Below are 24,813 nucleotides of genomic sequence, written 5' to 3' on the forward strand. Positions count from 1 at the left end.
ATCAGTAGATTCTTATCCACAGACCTAAGATACCGAGCTGGGGTGTAAGGCTGGATCAGATCACTGATGTAAGGAGGAGTCTGACCATGAATAGATCTGAAAGTAAGAACCAGAATTTTAAAAATTGATCCTGAAAGAAACTGGCAGCCAGTGAAGAGAGTTTTAAGGATCGATGAAATGTGAGTTCTTCTACTAGAGCAGAATTCTCGCTGCAGTCTTGTTTTAACTGCAAACGATGTATGTATATGATTTTTTAAAGTATATATTTTAACTGTGTTGTTTTTGATGGTTCAAGTGCTTTGTGACCCTGGTCTAGAAGGCGCTTTACAAATACCTATTACTTAGTTACTTTCGATAGGTTGATAACTGTGTATTAACTGTGAAAGGCCACCAGATGTCACTCTGTGCTGTATAATCTTTTGCTCTGATCTATTAATTCAATGAAAACTGGCATCATTTTCACTGAGAGTGCCATCTAGTGGCCTTTCAAACTGTATCAGCTCATCACTACTATGTACAATTTTTCCCAGTGTTGGTTCCAGGCCCGGACAGAAGAAGGAGACAGGGCTACAGTGGACTGGTATGAAATAATACAGTTCTTTATTTCCAGCAGGTCAGAGAGAGAGAAAGTGTAGGACAGCTCCCTCACAAAAAGTGAAGCCGATTCACATGCTATTGTTCGTTTAAATACTTCCCTGTGAGTACGAAGCACTGAGGTTAACCATGCAGCCACCAGGGGGACAGGCTTCTGGTTCTAGTGTGAAACATCTGGAATCACAAAAAAAGTCTTCCCGAGCCTCTCTCTTCTCTCGCCGCCGCCAATCATTATTAAATCACAGTTGATCTGTACAACATTAATCAAAGCAGATTAAAAAGACTCCTGATTGGTTACTCTTCGCTGGAGTTCTCAGAAGTTAAGGCCATTTCCATGTGACGCGTGAAGGCACTGGTGAGAGTCGAAATAAATCTACTGGCCAAACACCCAAGAAGAGAAAGAGACATTATAAACAACCTTATATATAGAATAAATATCATATGTACAAATTTGCTTTGTGTGCTTCTATAAATAAATAGACAAAGCATCCCCCGATTAGAAGTATTCACAACCTTCCGCCGAGGAGGAACAGAGAGAGGGGAATCCACTTTGAATCCAGAGGAGCCACTGCTGCTCCTTACAGTACAGTCCGTGGGGTCAGCGTGGAGACGAGAGCTCGTCGACACGGGATTAAATGATTAGGACATTGAAGGGATCGGGATAAAAACAATCAGTCGAGACACCGACGAACAGAAACAATCAAGTTTCTTTCCAAGTGCACTGCACACGTTCACGCTTCCTCGTCCAGGGGAAAAAGACTTTTCTCTGCGCGGTCCAGTGACTTGAATCCTTCTCATCGCCGAGAGTCTGATGAGGGTGTTGTTTGTCGAAGGCGTGACACAGGAAGCCAAATATCACCGTAAAGATCTGAGCTCAGTGACTTTAACATTCTCTCCGAAGAAACGTGAACAGTTACATCTGAACATTCAACAAGGTCCGCTGCTTTAAAAAGGGAGAGCCGCAAATGAAATCATAGATGACAAGAGCCTTTGGTAACAATACACTCAAAAAACCTTCTCCACCAGAACATGTCCAGGGTGTCGAACCTGAAACATACTCTGCTTGAAACCAACGTTCAACGATCACAACAGGTTCTATTGCAGCTGATTACGTGTTTCAAGTTTATCTTCATTGTCAAGTTATTAGTCATTATTAATAGAAATAGTCAAATGCAAAATACTCTGGGGTCAGATGAGGGCAAAGAAAGAAAAAAAAAATCAATTTAAAAGTTCTAAAAATATATATTTACAAATACAACTCTGGCTCTTCCGACACCTGAGCAGAGAGGGTCCCACACTTGGAGGCACTAGAGCGGGTGCATAGTGGTCACAGCAAGATATGTTTTAGTCGTGAGAGTGAGGCTTGACAAACTGGCTTCAGAGAGATCAAGGGTTCACGTGGCTGGCAATTGTTTCACAGATTGACTGGTTTGTTCTGGCCTCAGGGTTGAGCCAGTACTTCAATCTGTAACTCACTTCAAAGAGAAAAGGCAGAGCAAACTCTTTTTTTTTATGCACCTGATCAGGTGTTTTTTAAGTGAGTATCTTTTGAGGATCATACTTTCTCCAAGGTAACAAGATGCATTTTCAGTCAAGCTCGAAAAATAAGGCTGCGAACTAGTGAAAACACAAACTTTCAACGTGCAAATCTTGTCGCAGCCCCAGAGCTCCTGCTGATTCAGCGGTAATTTTTCTTGCACTTAAAGTTTGTTTTTCTGCTGGTTGTGCTATTTTATTTTATCTGAAGGCCGGTCCGTGTAAATAATGCCTCATTAAAGTGGCCTGTGGGGGGGTGGGGGGAGAGGTTGGGGGTTTTGCTGTTCTTAACCAGAGTCAGGATACAGTTAGTGTGCCGACCTTGAGTGTTAGACATAGTGAGTTAACACTAGAGTCATTTAAAAAACCGAAACCATGACTTTTTCAGTCGTAGTCCACTGATCTCAGAGCTCCGGTGTTGTGCTCATTGATTCGAAACTGACAAGGATCTCCAGATCTTTTTCACGAGTATTCCTCAAAGCACTTTGTGATTTTCAATTCAAAGCATGTTTTCTTTCCTGCTAAAGTTGTGTTGAAAAAAAAAAATGGGACCAAATCATTTGTATATAACTGATTCTTCGCCTTCACGGCACAAACATAAGATCAGGTAGGACTCTGCTGTTGTTTAGTAAAAAATAGAATTCGGGGGTAGCTATGCTAAAGACGTAAACCTCTATGAGAGATCAGAGTCTGATCGAGGATTAAGCCCTTTTGGAGTCCAGAATGTGGCTGGTTTCTCAGTTGCCCAGGTCAGAGTCTCTGTCTCCGATGAACCAGCGCATGTGGAAGCAGAGTGCCAGGAAGCCTGTGCCCAGCAGGTCGCCCAGCGCCGTCAGGTATGGGATGGAGAAATTGTCGGGGTCCATCCCTCGACCCCACATCCAGTGGACCATCCAGTCGGCCAGGTAGAGGAGGATCACCACCTGAGGAGGGCAGCACGTGTCAGGATGGAGATAAAAATTACTGAAATACAAACCAAAAATTGAGAGAATGATTTCTAACGATTCCTCTAATTGGTTCTTCTATAGCTGCTGATCTGCTGTATTTTTCTTTGAAGGAAGTAACCAAAAATATAATCTTTTCTTCAACTTTAAATGTGTTTTTAGTTCTTTGTGGTTGAATATTTCTGTCCCATGACTTCAGAGGCGGCAGAGGCTAGAGTCCATTAAACCACTTTTAGTTATATGAAACAAAGAAATAACTTTAAGGTTGATTCAACTTGATGGGTAACCCAAACTATGTGCTGTGTCTCAAATCGCATACTTCTATTAGTATACTAGAAGTTAGTATGCATCAGGATAGTGTACATACTAACTAGTACGCAAATTCTCAACAGATAGTACGTCTCAAATCAAACACTGTCGCTACGCACTAACAGGAAATGACGCGACAGCTTCTTCATCTACTTATATTTAACGATGGTTGCAACCAGCTGTTTGAACGCTATCGCCACCTGCTGGCAGCACGTTTTGCAAGTTTGGAAAAAGAAATAAAAAAGAAAAAATATGAGAATCGAAATATTCGATAGATATTAAAGCAGGTATCAGCGCCGAAGACGTCTCATTCTCCTACCGCCGCTGAAAATACACCTATAAGTATATGTATATATATATATATATATATATATATATGACGAAAAGGTCATTAAGATGGCGGCCGATTAGGGTAGATAGTGTCCATCAAACCATACTCAGTTTTGTGGGCGTTTTAGTACGCTACTTTAGTGTGCATGGCGCACTAAATTTCGCATACTAAGAATTGAGACGCACCTATGCACTAAAAATACTAACTTTGAGTACGCTAGTATGTTTTAGACAAAGCACTGGTGTCAGAGTCACCCATTTTTTTAAAGGTGTGCAAGTAGTGATGAGCTGAAGAAGCTTAATGAAACAGTGTCATGTTGTTTAGAGGTCAGTAGGTGGCGCCATTACTTTAAAAATGATGTTTCATTAGAAAAGTTTGTTAAAACAAAGTAAAGTAGCGCAGAGACCGCCATCTAGTGGAATATAATGACACTGCTTCATGAAGCTTCATCAGACCATCGTGAACTGTAGGTGTTTTTACCTGAAGCAGTGCAGCAGCGAGATAGAAAGTGACAAAGACAGGTGTGATGGTTGTGTGCCCCCCTCGCAGAGAGTTGATGGTGTAGAGGAAGACGAGGTGTCCCGGCGTGACCAGGAGGAAGAGCACTCGCGCCGAGCGGGAGTTCACGGCTGCAGGGGAGAGAGAGAAGTCACTCTTTAACTGTCGCCGTCAAATATTGACACGAGACAGGAACTGGTTGAGACGATAAACTGTTATTAAGAGGACGGAACGTGCTCGAGTCTGGATGGAAAAATGAAAATGTGGAATATTTCGTAACACGATAACTCACAGGAGCCGAAGAAGGAGTTGCAGGGCGTGGGGCACTTCCTGGGGTTGGGGTTGGGGTCACCCATGGGTATGCCGTTCATGTGCAGGTAGGTGGAGATGCGGCTCGCCTGAACGGCCACCAGGTTTCCTCCCACGCCTGGTGGACAAATGTACGTGAATACGAATCTCCACAGAGACGTCCGAGTCAGCGCTCACCATTTATCACAGGAGTGAAAACTGCCATGCCAGCAAAGTTCGGATCCGTCACAGTCTTGTCCAGGATCAAGCCGCCCATACTGAGATCAACACAGAATCCGTTAGAGTTTGAACTGACTTGTGGGAGACAAGTGAAGAGAGAAGAGTGAACTGTGGGGACCTGCTGATGGCCATGGCAATGATGACCGGCTCCCAGCCGGAGTACAGAACCTCTCTAGTGGACGGGATCTTCCTGGCGATGAGGATCCAGATTGGACAAAGAGCCACAAACACGGCGCACACCAGTGGGTTCGCATAATCGTTGAACTCTGTGAAGACAAGTCGGAGTTATAACATGAGTTGAGACATTGATCAGAGCACAAATTAGCAGAGTCAAGACTTCTGCTGATGATACTATTTCACAAAACAGATTTTATTTACGCTGCACATTTCTGCCTTAATAGCTTCCTCTGTAATTATCCTTGCAAACAGTCAATTTGAGCATTTTATCACAAACTATAATTAAAATAAGCACTGATCACATTAAAAAAAACGACTTAAATGACTCCACAAAAACACAACCTCTGAAGCCATAATCAGAAATTAAAGATGTGAACATACAACAGAGAGTAATACATCACCATACTGTCTAACATGATGGTAACATTTAAATGTTTTCTATCTATATGGATTATAAGAAACTAGGGCAAAAGAGTGTTTCTTTAGCTTAAAAATGACTGTTTCATTAACTTTATTGACTCTGTAACTACTCTGTTTGCCTCTAAAGGTGTGGACAAATGCAAAAAAGCAACCATATGTTTGATAATTAATTATAATGCTAATATTTAACATGCTTTTTTTTTTTTACTTATATGTATTTAAATTTTTTATGGAGAAAATGCTGATTAACCCTTGTGTTATCTTGACATAGCGATAACATAAGGGATAACTAAAACACATTTATTTTCAGGCCACCGGAGACAACACAATGGTTATTCATCTGAAAGGTTTTCTTCCAAATGTTACAACACTGGAAATATGGATGTTTCTTATTGGTTCACTGTTGGCAAACCTGATAACAAAAACCTTGAGAGTAGTTTAAAAAAAAGTGCTACAGTAAATTCAGCGTGTTTTCGTCCAAAGACAGTGAATGTTGACTCAGGGTGTAAAAGCCAGTGTTCAGAAGGACAAATCAAAATCTATTGAAATGTATTGTTTGAGTCGGCGACCACAACATTTCCTAAAGAAAAATCCACTCTCAGGTTTTTTTTTTTTTTACCTTTAGGCTCGTATCTGAAGTCAGTATTAGTACAAAGTCAAATAACACAACGTTTACTTTAATCACTAATGTGTTTGTCTAAGTATTCAGTAAACACGCAGTGCATAAGAACACACCAAACAAGAGGGTTAAATCCTCTGCCTTGACAGGAGATGGCAGTGTTTCTCATCACGTTAACACATCCGGACAAGGAAAACCAAACATAACAGCGAGGTTCTGCAGTGGGTTTTTCACTGGGTCAGCCTGAGAAAAGAGAATTCTCTATTCTCTGGTCACAAAGGCTTCATGGTTCCTGTGTGCTGGAGAAGAGATGTAGGTGCAGTGAGCTGCACTGTTGAGCATTGATCAAGTCCAACAAGGCAGGTTGTTTTTTAAAATGTTTTTTCAAATTTTTTTTTTATTTTGGATTTGATTTCGACAACTAAGCAAAATTTCAAACACCATATTTCTCCATAGTTACATTATTCAGCTTAATAACAACCTTTAAATTAAATATGCTTTATCATTAAAAACATATGTTTAAAACATAGTTCTTAATCTAAATCGCATTCCATATGAAGATCTAACCAATAGTTTTTCTCCTGCAAATTACCAAAATACATTTTTTCTCCTGTTAAACTCACAGATTATTTGACTTCTACATTGTCAACTAAATATCACAAGAAGGCGTTTCCTCACTGTGTATGTACACTTTTGTTCATGTGAGCAGACAACTACGTCACACAGCGACAGAGGCTCACGCCAGTGCTGACAAGAGTGACACGTCACGGAACTTCAAGAGGGCTTGACGGTTCATCAAACAACAGGTTTTCTTTTTAGTTCCCTGCCCTCATTCCTCACAATAATGTCTGGGACATGACACTAAATGAACCATTGCATAGTATGGATTACTCTAATAGATAAAAAAAAAGGTGAGTTGGTTGTTAGAAAAAGGAAGTTCAATAAACAACCTAATGGTCTCAAAGTGGTTAAATTCAGTTTAGTAGGCAGTGACAACACAAACATGAAAGCAACCCAAGACTAAGATTTCTCCTGTGCTGTCCTCTCACGTCGGCTTCCAGGAGATTTAATAACGTAATTTAAAATCATTCTTCTAAATTACAAAGCTTGACATGGTCCATTAACTCTACTCAGATCTATTAGTTATAGCACACATCTCTAAATGTAGATATGGAGCCAGGGTCTATAGTTTTCAAGCCCCTCTGTGGAACCAACTACCAGATTCAGTCTGGGGGGAAGACACCCTCTCTATGTTTGAGTAATCTTGAAATTTTACTTTTCCATAAAGTCTATAGTTAAGCTCTGAGTCAGTCTCTTTTTATCTGCATTATATTCATCGCCTGTGCAGTTTAAACCTATACTTTCTATTTCTCTCCCGGAGCCCAAGGCCTCCATCTCAGCATCTTCAGCTGGTCACAGCAGGATGCCATCAACACTGAGTCTGGTTCTGCTCGAGGTTTCTGCCTTCTAAATGGAAGTTTTTTCCTCATCACTGTCTTGCTGTGATTCACTCATTGTTGACTTGCTGGGATCTGTTTTTCTTTTCTCCAATATAGTCTTACCTAAACTATAAAGTGTCCTGAGATAACTTTGGTATTTGTATGACAATGAGAAGAGCAATAGATGGAGGATTGAGGAAATCCCATCAACTCTAAGCGAATAAATCCATTATAACTGAACTGCAAGCACTTCCCTAAATCAGAAAGTGACTGAGTCTTGGGCCCATTATAGGCCTGACGTCACAGATCATTCTCAATGAAAAGTCAACAGAAGAACCCGATAGAGTATGTTGCTATAACATTGTCAAGTATTTATATGAATATCATAAATTAAAGGAGTGATGGGTCAACGGACTGAAATGACTCTCCAACCTGGTTTCTAGAGCAAGGCTGTTTCGTGAAATGTCATCATCCCATCACAAGACACAACTTACAGTAAGAGACCAGAGAGTGTGTGTGTCACGTTATACGCTACCTAGTTCCTTGTATAGTCCTGTGGAAATGCCAGCCAGCAGAGACAGAGTGATAAGGTCACCCAGACTTGCAGCGATCGGCGTGGCCACATTGTCTGGGTTGATTCCCACTTTTCTGGACGCAATAATCACACCGATCATGATGATGCCTGTGGTCAAACGATAACAGACAACAATCAATGGAAGGAGGAATTTTCCCAACTGTAAAAACATATTTCCTGCACATTGGGTTTTCCAGTCATATTTCAAATTTCAGCCACAAAGTGGTGGATTTGTTATCAAGCTTGAGCGTTTTTTTTTTTAACGCTGTATTCCTCGGTGTGTGCAGGTCTCACCCAGCAGCAGAGATGCTATGAAGGCGGTGGCAACACTAGAGGCACAGAGCAGCACAGCATGACCCAGTCTGAAGTGTCCCTCTGGGATCCAGCCGAAGATCACAGCAGCAATGGAGGCCAGGAAGCCCACCACAGTGGCCTGGACCTGAGTAAAAGAAGAAGAATACAGTTGATAAGGCCATTAGAGAGACAATGTATTTAATGTTTTAATAAGATTTTAGAAACACAATGCTTATTTGAGTTACAGATGAAAATGAGCTCTGGTTGATTATAATTCTAGCCATGTGTGAGTAGACTGTCACGTTTCTGTGTACGTGATACTTCCTGTATGTATGTCCCTACAGTTATTTTAAACCCTTGCATTACTGGCACCTGCTCGTCCGTCTTGTTGAAGCAGTTTAGTGACAAGGTTCAAAACGCAAGATTGTCATTCCAAAAAAAAAAGTATCCACTAGGAGAAGTGAGCGCGATGCATAACACGGATCGTTTTACGTTGTTCCAGCTCAGTGTTTACACACACACAAACTCTTCTCAAACTTACACTTAACATATGACAGTCACCCGATGCCACTCAAGTAGACTGACATGTTCCAGGTAAATGTATTGTAAGAGGCTCCTTTATTGTTGTGTTTGTCAGTATACAATGAAACTAGTTCATGTTTTTATCAGGAGGAACCTGTTTTTCTAATCTCCACATGTTAAAACAATGTAGTGACAGTATTTTACTTCCTACTAAATGTAGATAGTAAAGTTACACACGGACTCCACAAGATTGCATGAAGTACATGTGCCAGCAACAACCAACACAACTCCACCCACAACCCTTTACATATGCTGCCCTGCACGTGATGGTCCAAACGACTTTGACATAATGTCATACTTTAAATACTATAATACTTCTTCTATGAAAATAAACTGCTAAATTGAAGAATTCACAAAAGGCCACGATATTATATTCACTTTCAGATATTGCTCGTCAAACAAGTGAATTTTGTTTTTAACAGTGTCTACAAGTCTTCATAAACAATCTAATGATTTGTTTAATGTGACTAACAAGGATTTTGGGTTTAAATTGCCCTTCTTGCTGACATACATTTCCAGAATCATCTTAATGGACTGGACTACAAAAAAGTTTAGGTGTTGAATTATATTACATAAAGACAAAACCAGGTAATGTATCTGTTAAACTGAAAAAATAAAAATCAATATTGGCAAGTTTGAACTTAGATTTGATTTTTTAAAAACTGCAATTTTCCAAAAGTAAGTGGTGCTTTTTTTCATTTCCGTCCATTTATCTGGAAATATAGAAATATATATCGTCTAGTCTTTGACACAGTAATACTAAAGTAATAATAAAGTACATGATTCTACCATGTTAAAGATGTATAAGTGATTAGAGTTAAACTCTCAAACAGGATGTACATTAGAGTTGTGCGTTTAGGTTTGAATACGTTATAATTCTGACTTGTGATCTATTTTACGCAAGTTTATATACTTATTTATTTGATTTTGATTGGTGGGTCTTTTCAGTTTCTCAAGGAGGGTCCAAATCCAGGAAAAAAAACTCTGAATTATTGAGGCTCCTGATTAGGAAACGGTCAATTCCTTGCATCCAATCTCGTGAACAGGATCTCTGTATTCTTGGAATCATTCTCATATTAAGTTCTTGGTGAAGTAAATGTTTTAAAGTTTGTCTCGAGGATCTTTTTTAATATCTTGCCTATTTTAATGTGGATCATAAGTGCTGTTGAATACAAGAACTTATCGTTGCTGCTTCTGGCTCAGATCCATACGATTACTATATAAGTTGGGTAGAAGGTTAGGTAGAACTTCATTGATCCCTCAGGAGGTCTCCTTCGGAGTTTTTAACTTAAGAAGTTCAAACAGTGTTGAAAGTGTTTTGGTTTGCTGATGATTCATCGATGTCTTCTGAAGAAACATTTATTTATTTCCCCACCATAAGTAAACTTTTTATGTTTTGCTTTAATGAATGGATTTACCTGAATGAGAGCCAAGTTCCCCATTATCATCTTCCACATGTCCTTGGCAGTGTCCATCTGGCCAATATTAGCCTGGAAGAAAGAAGAGTTTGGACATTAGATTCACAAAAACAACATGCAGAACACTTCATAGAAAACAATAAATAAATCACCTTCATCACATAGTAGTTGTTGAGAAGACAGTCATGATAAAGTCATTTGAAGTGTGTTTCACAGTATCATATATCATGATGCAGCATCTTCATTTTGATGGCACTCTTTGCTTATCATCTTAGGGTTTTTTTTTTTTTTTAACTCTGCAAGCTTCCATGTTTAAAGCTGAACTCAAGTTCAACCCAGCAATGTTTCCCCTCAGAAAGTTAACAAATGGAGGAAATCAGAGTCTCATGATATATATCAAGTGAGCTGAGCTAAAGTTAGTGTGTATATGTGTGTGCTTCTCTCACTCAAACAATCGGACGTCAGTTCTCCGGACAAAGATACTCTGATCTCTGATCACCCGCCCTGTGGCCGACTCCACTTATCTCATCTTTCACCGACGTACACAATCAAACGCACTAACACAAACACACACACACATCACACACACACACACGGCATCAAGTGGTCGGGGCTACAGTGGACCTCTGTGTCCAGGGCTGAAATAATGATTGCCACGCAGAGTGCAAAGACACAAACAGACATCCTCTTCTTCCTCTCGTATTTACAACTTACGTAAAGGGAAGGAAAACATCTGGGTCAGTGCAAACATTTGTGTTAGAATAGAAATCTCTGTTTACGTCTGATTTGTATGGTAAAGTAAGTAAGTAAGTAAGTAATTTTTATTTGTATAGCGCTTTTCCAGACCAGGGTCACAAAGCGCTTAAACAATCAAAACAATATTCAATAAAGTATATACTTTAAAGATCAAGATAAAACTGATAACACGACAGAAGTTCCAGAAAATCAAGGAAAAGCCTGTGCAATTATTACCAAAGATAATGTGATGGCAACACAATACAAACGCAAGATCTTTTTTTTGCCATATCTGATCAGACTAAAGGCCTCAAACATTTGTTTTTGGTGGTGAGTAAATAGGATTTATTTTCTTTTTACACCAAAAGCAGCATGTGATTTTTTTCTCACTTGGAAAATTGAACTAGAGGAAAACAGAGGACTTGCAGGACTTTAATCTATATTTATCAGACAGGAAATCATTAATTAAGGAAAGGAACATCCAGGTAATTTACAAAATAAAACACTATTTTCAGTTAAAATCACTTTTAACTCTGAAACATTTGTACACAACTGACATGTGCGCACCAACACATCCCTCTGTTAAGAGAGTCACTTATTTGAAACCATTGATAAAGAGACTGGAGACGGTGGGTCGTCATTTAAGTCGTTGCAATCATAACATTTGATCAGTATAATCCAGTGACGTGGCCATCGCTCTGCAGACAGAAAATACCTTTTGATGCAGGTTACTGCAATGATCTTTCGCAAACAGTGATCAAAAGGCTCATTGGATTAAATACGTTTGTTTTTCAAAGGAGTAGAAACCAAGTTCCATCCTTTTTCACTACCTCTTTCAACTGTGTGTGAAAACACAGCAGACAGTTGTTACAGACGCAGTCGTACGTTACATGATCCCATTTTTTATTATTAAAAAATCATTCACGGTTCTATTAATTCACAGGTCCCAGCTATTAGTTTTAGTTTGACCTCCGCAAGTGTTGCTTGATAATGGCTGGTAATAGGGACTTGTTGAAAAATACAATCAAGTCATTGGTTTTTGAACAAAGTTAGCTTTTCAGTTTGCATCAATGTATGTCACAGAAAAAAGAAGGTGACTGAATTGAAATTGAAAACCAACAACTATTGTCCTATTTATCATTTCCCACATAAAAATATGTTGGAGAATCTATGAACAAAAACATTCAGAGCGTTGTGGTTCACATTTAAGACAAAAGTCCCAAAAGAACCTCCTCTGTTTGATGCAAGGTTAGTGTGTTTTTATTTCACTACGAACCTTCAGGGGCAAGTAAACGAGTGGATGGATGGATGGAGGTCTTTTCAATAGAAGACCTCGGTGGTTATTCTAGGAGGGCAGTCTGCTACAGATAAGAAGGATTAAGACCTCAAGATAAGAGGCAGTCAAACATCACTGGAGATCACTGGACCCTCCGCGGTGTTCACTCAAGCTGCTGAGTATAGATATATTTATTTTCATCATCCCATAAAAACTATATTTTTGAATTTATATCTAACTTTACACAAAGTCTCAAAGTATAGTAAGATGGTAGAGAAAAGGTCAATTTAACTTCAACACCAAAAGGTTTTCCACTATGTTTTATACAAGATGTGTCAAAAATGAAACTACTTACTGAAATACAAGGGCTGGAAAATAACAAAGATACATCACCTATTTGAGACTTAATAGCAAATTGCAACCTTAAGTGTGTAACGTACTTTTGAGTTTTTTCTTTAAATCACTGGGATCCTTCTTGTTGAATCAACTATTCTTTCTGCTGAAACGAATAATAACCATAGAATCGTTTTTGCTGCGTAGATTCTGCCTAATAAATTGAGATTTTGTAGCTAATTTCCTAATAAGCAATATATATAAACTATAACATAATACAATTATAACTTCAAACAGTGAGTGTGGCTACATTAAAAAATGTTTTGCTCAGCATTTATTCTATTTCCTGTTCCTTTCCAGCTGATAAATAAAATGACAAGCAATAGTTCCAACAACTACCATGTTATTAAAACACAAGGAACAACTAAAGAGAATTAAACCTACAACCGTTCGCTAGCTATGCAAAGCTACAGACCATGAACTGAATTGTAAAAAAGAATATGGAAAAAGTGTCATCCCTAAAACTTCAGTACCTAAATCAGTCTAAAGAATAAGAATTATAAATTCACAATAGTGATGGCAGAACGATTGAAGAAGTGTCACTTTGTTTTCTTATTGTCTTTCTATCATTTAGAATTGTGATACTTAAGTGCACAAAAAGAGGAAACGATCATGCAGAGAGAACAGTCCAACAACCTGTCAGTACAAGCCATTGCATTCTTCTTCCAGAAATAAGAGCATTAGGAAACCTGGAGTAGTTTTAATCTTCTCATAATTAGCGACGGCATGGAAAGAAATGTGGTCCTGCTGGGGCCGGCCGACAAAGGCTCCCAGAAATGTCTCAGAACAAACTCCTGACACCAGCCAAGTGTGTTATGACGACTGTGAGAATCTTTGAACGGTGACCCTTAGCTGAGGAAAAGGTTTAAATTAACGGCCATATGATGAAGACAAGTAAGTGAAGTGAGTGCTGCATTATATTTAGTTAATTCCCATTTATTAACTTCAGTAACATGAAGCAAAGAAGCTTCAGAAAGAATGCAACTCAACGAAAATTAAGGATGGCAATGACAACCCAATGTCATTGATTATGTCAAAAAAAAAGTAAATAAAATACATTTGAACAAGTATTGATCTTCAGCTTGAGTTGCCTTGTGAGGTGAGACTGTGTACTACTACTGATAATCAGCTTTGGCTAATGTTTCCCACACACCGATGGAAAGAATGTGAGGATTGAACTTCTCAGCTGCACTACATCAGTAATTCTCTTACCCTTTCACAGATAAAATGTTTGACGCTTGAGGATACAGTCATATAAAATTAATAACTGTATGTCACAGACTTGAGGTGATTCGGATACTAAAAAAAAAACCTCTGCGTTTGATAAATAAGCACAGTTTGGACAGGAATAGAAACATCGCCCCCTAAAGAACGGCTTCAACAAACGAAGGACATGGTGAGAAGAACAAGCTCAGCAGGTTGAAATCTTCAAAAACAAAGAGGAGGGGTAGGAATGCTGCTATCAGTTTCTCTGAAACTAATGTGTTCCTTCAGCAATATGACCTTTGACCCCACAAAAATGATGTTCAATGTTTGTCACCATCTTAGGGTTAACTAAACTCAAACCCCCCCACTGCGGGACAAATCAAGTAATATCTTACTCTTAATCCAAAGACAGAACAGAAGACACACTCACTGCTGTGGAGAGTCGGGAGGCCAACGTCATCTCCAGGTTTCCTTTGAGTCCAAGAAGTGCTGGAACCAGGATGAACACCTCGGACACCTCTGTGAACACCGTCCAATGCTGAAACAACCACAAGGAGAATTTAGCAAGTTAATAAAAAACAAAGACATTTTAAATACACCAACTTCCTAAAAGCCCTGTCAACAATTATTACTGTTTGTTACTGGACTTTTCTAACTATATTAAAAACAAAATGAATTACAATAAGTTAAACAACACCAAGATACTTACATATATATATATATATATATATATATATATATATATATATATGGACTGTTTTTATTTGATGTCCCAAATACTTCAAAATTGATTTATTATAAAAAGAAATAAAGCTTAATTTAGTGTAAAAGTGAAGTAAAGAAAATGTTTTGTCTTAGAGAGAGAGAGAGAGAGAGAAGAGTTTCTGAAATTATACATTGGCCTGATAAAATACAATAATAAATATTTGGACAATAAATCAACCATCCATACTTTTCATTGTAGCAAAAGACCATGTAAGTAAGTAAGTAATTTTTATTTATATAGCGTTTTTCAAGACCAACGTCACAAGGCGCTTAAACAATCAAAACAATACTCAATAAAGTAGATACTTTACAGGGCAAGATAAAACTGATAACACAACAGGAGTTATTTGGCTCTTAGAATAAACCCTCACTGACACAGAAGGACCTTTCACCCATGTCTTTAAAATGGGTTTGACCTTTCAGAGATAGTTCAAGCCCTTAAAACAAATTATTGACTCATCCTAGAAGTACTGGAACAACCATGAGTCCAAGCCCTGCTGAATGCAATTGAATTGTATGTGTCAGAAAAAGTATTTTTAGACTCATTTTAAATAGAGTGGGAGACTCACTTTAGCGTGGACTTATGTAAGGCAATACTGGGGACGGGTTGCACAGCACGTGCTAGATCAGTGCCTTCTCATTCGAGTGTCAGGTGTCCAATGTTCAAACAAAATGTATATTTGGTTTTATTAGACTCTGACTTACACCGTCTAACTGCCCAGATAAGACTTTCCTCTCAGAACATGGGGTTCTCGCGCCTAAAGGTCCGTCTAAATTCTTACTGAAAGCAGGTTCGTGGTCTACTGCAGCCGAGAGCTTTTTGCTGAGGCTATCGATTGATCTCTCAGTAAAAGCCTCGATGAGTCTCATAGGACACCGGCATTTGCTGAATCGATACTCTGAGAGGCTGACCCACGTAAAGAAGGAACGGTAGAGAAGTGATGAGTGCAGGAAAAAGAGAGGAGTAGCTGACGTGGTGTCGACTCGCAGACACTCTGCTCACACTAGCAGGTCCTTCGACTGTGCTGCTCCCACTGTGCATCCAGATGTACTGAACTGTCAGGGGGGACACTTTTGTTATTGGAGATTTGTAGGCGGAGCATTCAAATTTTTCCCCCTTGGGTTGAAACTCCTTCTGTCGATCCCATTGTTGTCATCTGGCGACGTCGAGATCATTTTTTATTAGGTCAGTCCCTCGGTTTGAATCAGAGCCTTCAAGATAGAGCACTGCTGTGAACATTCCACTTCCTTTTCACATGTTTTTGGAGGCTAATCCATTCTCCTTCACTCTACCTCTGTCACACTATCTCGCTCTTTGACTCCCCTGCGGTGATATATGTTGTTGTCTCCATGGAACACTGGCTCACGGCCAAACGAGCCCTCTCCGCTCATGGTCTGTTCTTGGAACTTGACTGGACAACTCCAGTACCACTGTGTACAGATCTATAGGAGTCCTGGTATGTAAGCCCCGCGAGGGTCCGGTTGCCCAGTTGAGTAACATGGCCCCATTTTCCGTGTGATCGCTCCCCGTTTAACGTCATTGCATGTTATATATCGACACCGCTCGGTCACCTTTACCACCAAAAGGTGTCAGTTCATTTTGCTCAAGTTGCAAACAGCGTTTTAAGTTTGAGTTCAGTTTCTAAAAAGTTTTCACAATCCATTCTGTCTATTTTAAAAATAAAGTTACCAATTTCTCCATTTTATAAGATAAAAATGATTGCATCGTGAGCTGATAACCAACATTAAGGTAATTGAAAGAGTGCAGCATATTGCCCAGAAAATTAAGATTTAAGAGTCTCAGATGGCAATTAATCAGATTCTCATCTGCTGATTCATCAAAACCCATCAACCCATCACTATAAAACACTAACAAACAAATGTTGGGGCACATGACATGGGAGGCTCAAATGTTTTGCTGCAGTAAACCTCTATAATTCTGCTTCTGTCTTTACCTAATACTCGGACAAACCCCTAAAGTAAACCAAAATGTGTAATCTACTATTAAACATAGCAGCAGTGGCAGCTTTTGAGATATATTCTTGGTGGGTCTCTTTTCCAGTACATTTTCCTGCCCATACCATTGATAGAATCAGTTGAAAATAGACACAACTTAAACAATGTTAAACAGAATAAACCAAATTATTACAACAAAAGTAAAGGACAGCTATGAACAACCTGCACCGAACATCAGAGATACTTTCTACCAAATTATCACAAACACTGCAAATATTTACAACAACACACAATAATTTAAAAAACAAAACCAAAAACAACTTAAGTAAAAAAAAAATGTCCAGAGCAGGACCCTAACCGACGTAACCTCATGTGCTTTTTCATATTTGGAGACAACACTTTTCCTTTACTTTTGCGCAAGTATGATTGGCTGAGTTACAGTCACTTAAGTACTGCTAAAAAAGCGAAAAAAAAACGAATGAAGGCACAAACCAAGATAATCAGAACGTGAATCAATGCAAATATAGTTTATCAGTGTGAAGACTTCTACAAAAATACGAAAATTATAATTGTTGATGATTTTTTTAAACTAAAAAAGAATAAATACTAATAATAATATGAAAAAAATAAAAAGGTAAGTAAGTAAGAAATATTTGTGAGTGCTTTTCTAGACCAGGGTCACAAAGCGCTTATAAAATTAAAACAATACCAAATAAAATAAATGCTTAAAAGGCAAAGAAATAAAAAACACAGCTAGATTGCTAGGAGGGTATAGTACTAACTGAATAGAACGTAGTCAAGTAAGCAAGTAAGTAAAAGTCGTAAGTAGTGAGCAAGATGTAAACTTGCATCAAAAACTGAAATGTTATCTGTGGCATAACTTCTATGGCTTCTTAAATTATTCCAAAAAGTGGGGGTTTTGTTGCAACAAAAGTGAATACAATCAACCAAATAGGTTTCTGGTTAAATTGTGTACTCTTGTTTGGTTGGAAAAAAACATGCACTAAGTTCTACCTTTTCTGGATTAATTAAAACCTTATGTTATATATGGTATATTATTTTCATTCAAACATTTTTAAGAATTTTGCCATCGAAGAACTGTGAAAAAGATCACAGTTCACATGATTGATGAGTGTTTAAAACAGATATAGTGAATGAGGACATGAAGATGGTTGTGATGATCAACTTGAAATTAATTAGTTAAAAAACACTACTCAGAGTACTTTAGTTGCAACTCATCTTCTCTAAAATTCTAAGGTCTAAAGTCTGTTGGCAGAGGATTATATATACATATATGGAAAGAGGGTAAACACTGTGTATCATATCAGGAAGAGAGCAAACATCCTTTTCAAAAGTATCTTAAGATCCTTGTCCAAGTGAAAGATTAGCCAGAGCCCGGAACAACACGGAAAGCATTTAATCCTTCCAATCTTTATTATTCACAAGGAGTGGATCACAAGTTAAAACACAGACAATGATTGCTAATATAGAATAGAAAATGAATGCTTGTTTCAAAGTTTAAAGCGGTTCAGCCCAAATATTGCAACTACCACACTGTGTTTTCTGAATTATTTGATTATTTTAAGTATGGTTTTGAATTTCACTCACATGTGACCATAAAAACTACTGAGCAAATCAGAAAGTTCACCCATTGAGCTTAAAAAAGCACTATCTGCTTGACTAGGTTACTCAACCGAAAAGTAAATCATCTTAACCCTTGCAAACTACACATACCCTTTAACCTGGCCATCCTGAGTCACAGGATCCTGGCAACGGTTCTATAGGACAAATGGTTTTGGGCAAATCTGTCGCCAGGTCACTAGGCAGAACTATTCAGCACCCCTCTCCTCCATACCAAAACCAGACCTTTATTTCTAGGCCAACCCAGGTGGGACTCAGTCCAATATCTGCCTGTGTGTTCCTTGTAATAAGTCAGAGTAAGCAGTATTTTATTTGTCAAAAAAAAAGGGTTAAGAAAATTCTAAGCGACATAATATTTCTGATTATCTATGGAACTGTTTTCTTAGACTCTATGGATATAGAAGTTTTCATCAAAATGTTTGTGTTGAAAGAAGAAAACCCTAATTTTCTTTACTAGGTGTTTTTTTTTCCAAATTCAAGAACCCACCATAACAGGGAGTCTAACCTGATGCACTGTGAGCAGTACTTGACCTCTAACCTTTACTTGACTTCAACAGGATAGCATGATATAGATGTTTTTAGAACTAAGCCTCTTAGATTTACACGAAAACTAAACTAGACTTAGCACTTTACAGGTGCTACAAAACATGCTTCCGATACCTCTTCTCAAGTTCAGTACTGCACCCCCCCCCCCAGCCCTTATGCTGGCATTAGTATGCGAGTACAGACTGTGCCCAGGCTGGTCTCCTGGCAGCAGGACACCCCCAAACTTTATCAGCATCACAAGCCAACTTTGGAAGAAGAAATACATGACCCTTCCGTACGAACAGCAGCTTTGAAACTGATATAATGATGCAAATAGTTAACATGTAAGGACGACAAAAACATCCCATACAGTCATATCTGAAGAAAATGAAATGCAAAATCATCAGTTTAACGTTCAAAGGTCGAGTGTTAATCCTTTCATGCTTTACTAATGATCACCTACTGACAGGTTTTCCCCCCAGATGTGATTGTTATTACAAATGAATAAAAAATAAAATAATAAACTTGATTTTTATTTTTTAAACGGCCACCTTTTCTTGGATTTAATCGTTCTTAACCCTTGTCCAGGTCAAAGTGACCCGAAGGCCTGAAAACCAATGTGTTTGTGGTATCCCTTGTGTTATCTCAGGGTCAAGGTTTCCAGATATACATATACTGTGGTGGAGGTCGTTCATCTTGACCCAGAGATAATACAGGGGGTACGTAAGAAGGCCCCTAAGAAGGGTTCAGCAAAGACGGGAGTGCTAAGATACCCAACACAGTTCTTAACTGCCTCCTCATGATCAGGCCAAAGATGCTTTGTAAGAAGATCTTTGTGGGCTTTGGCATCACTTTATAAGACGGAACCTCTGTTGGTTAAACTAAATCAATATCCTTGATATCTTAGAAATGCCACAGGGTTGTTAATGTTATTCTTTGTGTAGTTGTTAGAAAGCCAATACATTGTATATGTTTTATTTGGTTTATTTTGTTTAAGTTATAGTATTTTTTCTCATTTTCTTATTGGATTTCTATGCCCTTGAATGCATCATTTGCATATGAAAATTAATGTAGCAGAGGTTAAGGCGTGTTCCTTCCAGTTTATTATGCGTATATATAGAAATAGTGAAGTGTGTAAAACGAGAGATAAATGTTGTTCAACAGATGAATTACACTCACAAAGACAATTTAATGTTTCACAGATTACTCATAGAAGTACTATTATCTTATATATGCAGAAGCGTATTATTAAATAAAATATTTTTTAGAATAATAATTTTAATGAAGGACATTAATGCAGCTATGATCGATTCCAACATTGAGCATTGTTTTATTTTTTTTATATTTAAGGTTGTGAAAAGTGTTTCTTTTCAGTTAAAGATCTATGGAGATACATGTATACATATCTAGAATTTAATCATTTTATATTTGGTTTAGTTAAATTTGGAATTATAAGTGTGAAAAAATGTAAATTGAATTCAAATTTAGTTCCGTGTTTCAATATGATATCCTGTGACACGCCTTTATGACTTTATGATAATGGCGTTAAGCAACAGCTCTTATTATTAGTATAACCAAAATACTACCAGCATTTTGTATCTAATATTTTTCACATGAAAACCCAAATATTCTGGAAACAGTATTTCGGGCATTAACCCATTTTAAGATAGTTTGGCGTTATATGCTGCTCTTAAGTGTATTTGAAAGAAAGTATTCTGTTATCAGTCTCATGATAACTATAGTCCCACATTAGTATGAATTCCCGCTTCTTCTTCACACCAACTCGCTTCTTATTCACGCACTACTCCAATTTTACAAGTCACGAAAACGATGCAATTTAGTATTAGGAAACAAGTATTGTACTGAATTTTAATCGCCAACACAAAATAGAAAAACTTTAATTCTTTAAATTGTGGTCTTGGTTGAACATTATTTATCAAAAGTATTTTTGTAGCACTGTATGGCATGACACAATTATGAATCATTCACTTTTAAATTTAATTAAATTCAATTTAGAAAATCTGCCTGTATACCAAATTTGATGCAATTGTGGACTTTACATAGAACTATAGGTTTTCTGCAAGGAAACATTTTCCAGCCAGTTTAAATATTGCTGTTTTATCCTATGATTTCAAATAAAAATATATAAAAACTAATATATTAAACTCCAATGACGATACATCACAATAGTCAGTCAACTCCCTATTAATTATAAAGCTATTTAGAAAACATTTGTTGACCTCCAAACACCTGAAAGTTAAGACTAAATACATAAGATCCTAACATCTCATTTTAAGTTGTGTGTAAAGTTATCAAATACCAAAAATGGAAATCAAATCCATTATTTGACTGTGTATCCTTTTCTTTGATCTATGTTCTTTATACTTGCTCTTTGTTCTTTTATTTGCACTTTCTTCTTGTTCCTTTTTTGTATGAAAATATTGTCTGCTGTGAACTGGAAACCCATTAATCCATCTATTCCATCTATCTATCTAAGTCTAATTCTAAAATCAACATTTTATGATGTCTAAAAATGGGCGAAGAGATCCTGTTTACTCAACATAACCACAACCAAAACTCTCCCTCAGATCCGACTAAAACATTTTATCAGTGGATAAGACAAAATGATAACTTATTTTACTGTAAATTGATAGACAGGGTCATAAATTAGAAGACATTGCTCTATTGTCCTTGATGATATGCAGTAGACACTTACTGCGTACACCCATTTGAAACTAGTAACACAATGGGTGACGTCACAAAAGGAGGGTTGGCTGAGCGAGTTCCTCAAAAAAATAGTTTTGGTTTTGGTGGAGCCTGTTCCGCCACACGATCACTCCTGCACAACGAGTTATCAAAACTATCTACACAACATGAACACAATAATAAACACATTTCTAAATTCTGTCATTTTGAATGATTTCAATGGTTGGATTTCCAACTTAAAAATAAGTATACTAAAGGGTTAGCTATGATAAATCAAATGTATCTTGATTTTAAATTGACTTTCTTTTTAAATGTGTATATTAAGTATATATTAAATAAAATAATTCCATCATAAAAACTTCATCAAGCAGTTATGAGTGCTAGTACTAGTGTCCAACTCTATCTCTGTCCTCTACAATCACATCTAGTTCATAAAAAGAGAAGGAAAACCAAAAAGTCGTTCGAGTATAAATAAAGTAGATTTGCTCACCTGGACGATATCTAGCACCATCCCCGCAGCCACCGTCCCAAACCCGGCCAGCAGGAATGGGAAGACCACCTGTAGACCAATGGTGAAGGACGTCTCCTTGAGCGGCGGCGGCGGTTCGGTGCCCTGGTCGTTACTGATGTCGTCGCTGTCGTTGCTCTGGCTGGCGTTCTCCAGGAGCGCGTCCTCCTCCCGCTGACCTTTGGCATTGGCCCTGCAGTCCATCACCGCCACGATCTCTGACCTCTCCTCGTTTCCCCCCGTCTCGCCAGTCCTCTCCGTGAAGGCCGTCACCTCGGTGAGCTCCAGGTCCCCCCCGTGTCCCGGGCTCACGTCCTCCGAGCCCTTCGTGAAAATCACCGGATGGACAGAGTTGGAGTTGAGGTAGGCCGGCTCCAGGGGGCCTCCCTCCTTCTTCATATCGTTAGCCCCAGAGGACATGTTGATGTCGGGGACTTTGTCTTGTTCTTTCGACCAAAGTACCATGCGGAAGCCTTTTAGGAGACAGTAAGGTTGATAATAAAAGCGTCCAGCTGCTGCACGGGGAGACTGAAACCGATCTGGTCTGACTCTGGACCCGATCACTTTCAAAAGTATTTATCCCATTAAAAGCGTCACAATAAGTAGAGGTCGCGTTAAAAAACCCGGGGAAACACAGATTCGTGGAGCGGAGAGCCTGCAGAGCCTGTGTTCCTCTCTGTGTTTGGGGAGCAGAACCAGTAGGTTCTCCATTCACTGCAGAGTGAGACGAGGACAAAAATAAGGAATATAACTGGGAAAAAAATTGGACTAAAAGATTAATCTTAATCCCTCACGCCGACAAAAAAAAACTCCAGTTAAAGGGTTGACCTAAGAGCTCGGAAGACGAGTCTGAAGTGTCCAGATTTTCAGCCGTGACCGATCTCTCGCTGACCATGACAGGCTGGTCTCGCTGCACTTGAAATCTCTCACCTTACACCACGTGGCTGCTGGGTGGGTTTTTCACGGAAGATATTTAAAGGTCTGCAGTACCGGGATTGAGTTACGGCCTGCGGAAAAGTACCTCTCCAACCACAGTGGGCGGTCACCTGAAAAGAAAAATCCACAGACTTGTAAGACACATTTAATATTCTCAATGTAAATATTTGTAATCTTAACAAAAAATAAACAACCCTATTTGTGTGTTAAAAAAAAAGAAAAAGAGTCTCAGTGTAAATACAATGTGAGCCACCTATTTGTCTTTGATCTATGTTCTATATCTTTATCTTTAAACTTAGATTGGATCATCTTGTTCTTTCTCTTTATTTCTCTTTGTCCTCGTTCTTATTTTAAGGTAAGGTAAGGTAAAACTTTATTGATCCCTCAGTAGGTCTCCTTCGGGAAATTGTTTTTTTCCAATAGCCAATACATACAGCAATCTTTTTATAAAAAATAAAAAATAAATCAAAATAAAATAAGAACAAGAACATAAAGAGAAAGAACAAGATGACACAATCTAAGTCTAAAGATAAAGACAAAGAAGATAGATCAAAGTATTTTTTATTTTTATTCATTCGTTTTTTTTATGAAAAATTGCTGTATTTGCTATGGCTAATTGGAAAAAAACAATTTTCAATAAAGTTCTACCTAACCTAACCTATTACCTACTTAAATGTTTTATTACAACCTTACCACTTCAGATGCAGGTCTCACCCACATAAGCACTTCTTTACGGTTTTGACATTGATGCCGTAAAGTTAGTACGTTTTTGTTTTTACTTTTAGTAATTGTGACTTAGTTTTATACTTCATAAAAGGAACAACAAAGGAGGAAAACTATCTTTGAACTCGGCATGACGTCAAACCATCAGCTTTATGACGCAACATATTATCATAATGCAACTTAAGCAGGATTATTAAACGCTCTCGTTCAATTATTTCCAAATCATTTTAAATAAAAACGATTCCCCATGACAATGCTATAACCATGTAAAACTGTCAAAAAAGTCAGAAGGACAGACATTCGTTTTTAAAATAAGCTAAAATATTTTTTACCATGAGTCGTAGTGCTGCGTACATCCTCTGAACTATTGTCAAGGTCACGTTCATGTCAAACACTTCTGGTTTGGCCTTTTCAAAATAACACTTGACATTTTTGCCCAATTCCTATCAGAACCGTCGGATTTAAACGATGAGAAAATATGTCGTGTAGATCTTACACCTTGTCAAATGGCAGTTGTAAATTTCCCGAAACAAATGTCCGCCCTTGAAGAATCGCTATATATTAAATAAAATGTTTTCTGAGTTTCAGCCTCACCTTATTGTATTTGTTATATATAAACATAACCACTTGCATCATTACAACCCGTCCACTCTGTGGTTGGAAGTTTAAACAGTTTTAAATTTGTCCGAAAACTTTTATTTTGAAAGTTCAGCCTCCTCCACTAGACGAGCGCATTCGTGCTACTTTCACGCCGCTGTCCTCCGCATGTTGCGACATCCACTCGGATTCTTGTCTTTCCCCCCCTTTCGACACAATCCTCTCTGTTTAGTAGTCAGGACCCAACACCATCCGAACCCAACATGGCACAGGCGTAAATTTAGTGCTGCTTCTGAATAGATTCGTTTTCTACTGCGAATTCCCTTCGGTTCCCTTCTGCTGTCACCGTAACTTATCTGCCACTTTTTTTTCTTTTAACTCCCTAGAAACTTGTTTGAAAGTCCAAAAAACAAAACAACCCACAAGTGCACAAACTCGTTTCTTACCTCCAGGATACGGATGGATGGACCCCACTGCGAGAGAGCAAGTGCGGCGGGTTTGGATGAGTCTGTACCTCCTGGCGGCGCGCTCGTGCTGAGGCGTGGACGCCGGTGCGCGCGCCTTAAGTATGGTACCAGTCCGC

General features: G+C 38.4%; 1 protein-coding gene across 1 annotated transcript; it reads right to left on the bottom strand.

Annotated features, from left to right (window-relative positions):
• Positions 1-578: 578 nt before the first annotated feature.
• On the bottom strand, positions 579-24,792 carry slc41a1 (solute carrier family 41 member 1). Its single transcript, XM_087800450.1, has 11 exons — positions 24,677-24,792; positions 21,957-23,020; positions 14,304-14,411; positions 10,264-10,335; positions 8,264-8,408; positions 7,931-8,077; positions 4,859-5,006; positions 4,699-4,778; positions 4,505-4,639; positions 4,195-4,343; positions 579-3,053 (listed from the first exon to the last, which is right to left on the bottom strand). Exons 2-11 carry the CDS (start codon positions 22,437-22,439, stop codon positions 2,868-2,870), a joined length of 1,653 nt encoding a protein of 550 aa, XP_087656576.1. The 5' UTR covers positions 22,440-23,020; positions 24,677-24,792; the 3' UTR covers positions 579-2,867.
• Between the last annotated feature and the right edge of the window lie 21 nt (positions 24,793-24,813).

The sequence above is a fragment of the Callionymus lyra genome, chromosome 10 (genome assembly GCF_982586985.1).
Source record: "Callionymus lyra chromosome 10, fCalLyr1.hap1.1, whole genome shotgun sequence".
In the NCBI taxonomy this organism is placed as follows: domain Eukaryota; kingdom Metazoa; phylum Chordata; class Actinopteri; order Syngnathiformes; family Callionymidae; genus Callionymus; species Callionymus lyra.